This window comes from Scomber japonicus, chromosome 16 (genome assembly GCF_027409825.1).
Source record: "Scomber japonicus isolate fScoJap1 chromosome 16, fScoJap1.pri, whole genome shotgun sequence".
NCBI lineage: Eukaryota > Metazoa > Chordata > Actinopteri > Scombriformes > Scombridae > Scomber > Scomber japonicus.
The window spans coordinates 2,817,755-2,820,254 of record NC_070593.1 but is presented as its reverse complement, the minus strand read 5'-3'; the positions used below and the strand labels follow the sequence as shown (position 1 = coordinate 2,820,254).

Below are 2,500 nucleotides of genomic sequence, written 5' to 3'. Positions count from 1 at the left end.
CTTCCTTCCTTCTTCACTTCCTCCCTTTCCTTCTGTCCTTCTTCCCCTTCTTCCATCTTTACTTTCCTTTTCCTTCCTTCCTTCCTCCCTTCCTTCCTTCCTTCCTTCCTTCCTTATTATGAGCTATCAGAGAGCACTTCCTGTCATTTTTATCATGTTTAAAACACAGTGATGAGTTGATAAGTTCATTTATTTCATTCCCCCAGCCCCCCCCCCCCCCCCCCACCTCAGACCTCATCTCTATAAAAACTAAAACCTGGCTCGGTCCCAGCAGGGTGAACTACTCCTTTAAAAAGGTTAAAGATTTATTACCTGAGTGAGTCTCTGTAACCTCACCTGAACTCATGATGTCATCGGCTGATTACAACACGCTGAACATCCTGTCTTTAACCCTTCCTTCCTTCCTTCCTTCCTTCCTTCCGTCTGTCCTTCCTCCCTCCCTTCTTCTTTCCTTCCCTCCTTCCTACCTTTCCTTCCTTCCTCCCTCCCTCCCTCCTTCTCTCTTTCTTTCCTCCCCCTACCTTCCTCCCTTCCTTCTTTCCTCTGTCCTTCCTTCCTTCCTTCCTTCCTTCTTCTTTCCTTCCTTCTTCCTTCCTTCTGTCTGTCCTTCCTCCCTCCCCTTCTTCTTTCCTTCCCTCCTTCCTTCCTTTCCTTCCTTCCTCCCTACCTCCTTCTCTCTTTCTGTCCTCCCCCCTACCTTCCTCCCTTCCTTCTTTCCTCTGTCCTTCCTTCCTTCCATCCTTCCTTTTTTCCTCCTTCCTTCCTTCCTTCTTTCCTCTGCCCTTCCTTCTTCCTCTGTCCTTCTTTCCATCCTTCCTTCTTCCTTTCTTTCCTTCTTTCCTTCCTCCCTTCCATCCTTCCTTCCTCCCTTCCATCCTTCCTCCATCCCTTCTTTCCTCCTTTCCTTCCTTCCTTCCTCCCTTGACTCAAGGACAACAGGAGGATTAATGTTTCTCCGCTTGACTTTTATTGTGAAACCGATCGCTGATAAGATAGCATCATTAGATCCTTCTCCTCTCCTCCTCCTCTCCCTCCTCCCCCTCCTCCTCCTCCTCCTCCTCCTCAGAAACAATCACCGTGTTGAAAGCCTCCAGTTTGTAGCAGGACACCGGATCAGCAGCAGCTTCAGCAGGAGGATTATCGAGGCCTCGGCGCTCACACTGAAGCTCTTTGTAAAAAAAAAAAAAAAAAAAGAAAGAATAAATCCAAATATCACTTTGCTTCCTTGGTTACCTGATGTCACTAATCTGCTGCTAAGTGGATAAGTAGCAGCGCTGGCTGTGGAGGCGGCGCTGGGTGTGGAGGCGGCGCTGGGTGTGGAGGCGGCGCTGGCTGTGGAGGCGGCGCTGGGTGTGGAGGCGGCGCTGGCTGTGGAGGCGGCGCTGGCTGTGGAGGCGGCGCTGGGTGTGGAGGCGGCGCTGGCTGTGGAGGCGGCGCTGGGTGTGGAGGCGGCGCTGGGTGTGGAGGCGGCGCTGGCTGTGGAGGCGGCGCTGGCTGTGGAGGCGGCGCTGGGTGTGGAGGCGGCGCTGGGTGTGGAGGCGGCGCTGGCTGTGGAGGCGGCGCTGGGTGTGGAGGCGGCGCTGGGTGTGGAGGCGGCGCTGGCTGTGGAGGCGGCGCTGGCTGTGGAGGCGGCGCTGGGTGTGGAGGCGGCGCTGGGTGCGGAGGCCGCGCCGGGTGAGGAGGCGGCGCCGGCTGTGGAGGCGGCGCCGGCGGCGCTGGCTGCGGAGGCGGCGCTGGCTGCGTGGTGTGGAGGCGGCGCTGTGGAGGCGGCGCTGGGTGTGGAGGCGGCGCTGGGTGCGGAGGCCGCGCCGGGTGAGGAGGCGGCGCCGGCTGTGGAGGCGGCGCCGGCGGCGCTGGCTGCGGAGGCGGCGCTGGCTGCGTGGTGTGGAGGCGGCGCTGGCTGCGTGGTGTGGAGGCGGCGCTGGGTGTGGAGGCGGCGCTGGAGGCGGCGCTGGGTGTGGAGGCGCCGCTGGCTGAGGAGGCGGCGCTGGCTGTGGAGGCGGCGCTGGCTGTGGAGGCGGCGCTGGGTGCGGAGGAGGCGCTGGGTGCAGTCTGCAGCAGCCCAAGCTTTTTAAGTTTCATCATTCATGGAGGATTTTCTCTCCGTGTAGTTTCGGAGGAGGTTAACTTCATCAGTGGAGAGAGAGCACGATGACACGCAGCATGTTTATTGAAGCTCGGCCGAAGAGAATCTAATTATTACATCCGTCTGATGCTTGATGCCAACATGATTCAGAGTATACTGTCCTCTGTGGAGAGTCCTCGAGTCAAGGAAGGAAGGAAAGATGAAAGGAAGGAAAGAAGGAATGATGAAGGAGAAAAAAGGAAGGAAGGAAGGAAGGAAGGAACAGTCTATCTATCTATCAAAGGTTAACTTCATCAGTGGAGAGAGAGCACGATGACACGCAACATGTTTATTGAAGCTCAGTCGAAGAGAATCTCTTCTTTTCCTCTCTCCTCTCCTTCCTCTCTCTCCTTCCTCCCTCTCCTCTCCTATCCT

General features: G+C 56.9%; 1 protein-coding gene across 1 annotated transcript in view; it reads left to right on the top strand.

Annotated features, from left to right (window-relative positions):
* The window catches only part of nubpl (nucleotide binding protein-like), a 41,457-nt gene extending 39,382 nt beyond the window's left edge, over nt 1-2,075 (top strand). Inside the window, 1 exon segment of the mRNA XM_053336212.1 lies at nt 1,287-2,075. Within this exon segment, the coding sequence (XP_053192187.1) occupies nt 1,287-2,075 (789 nt within the window).
* Nucleotides 2,076-2,500: the final 425 nt, after the last annotated feature.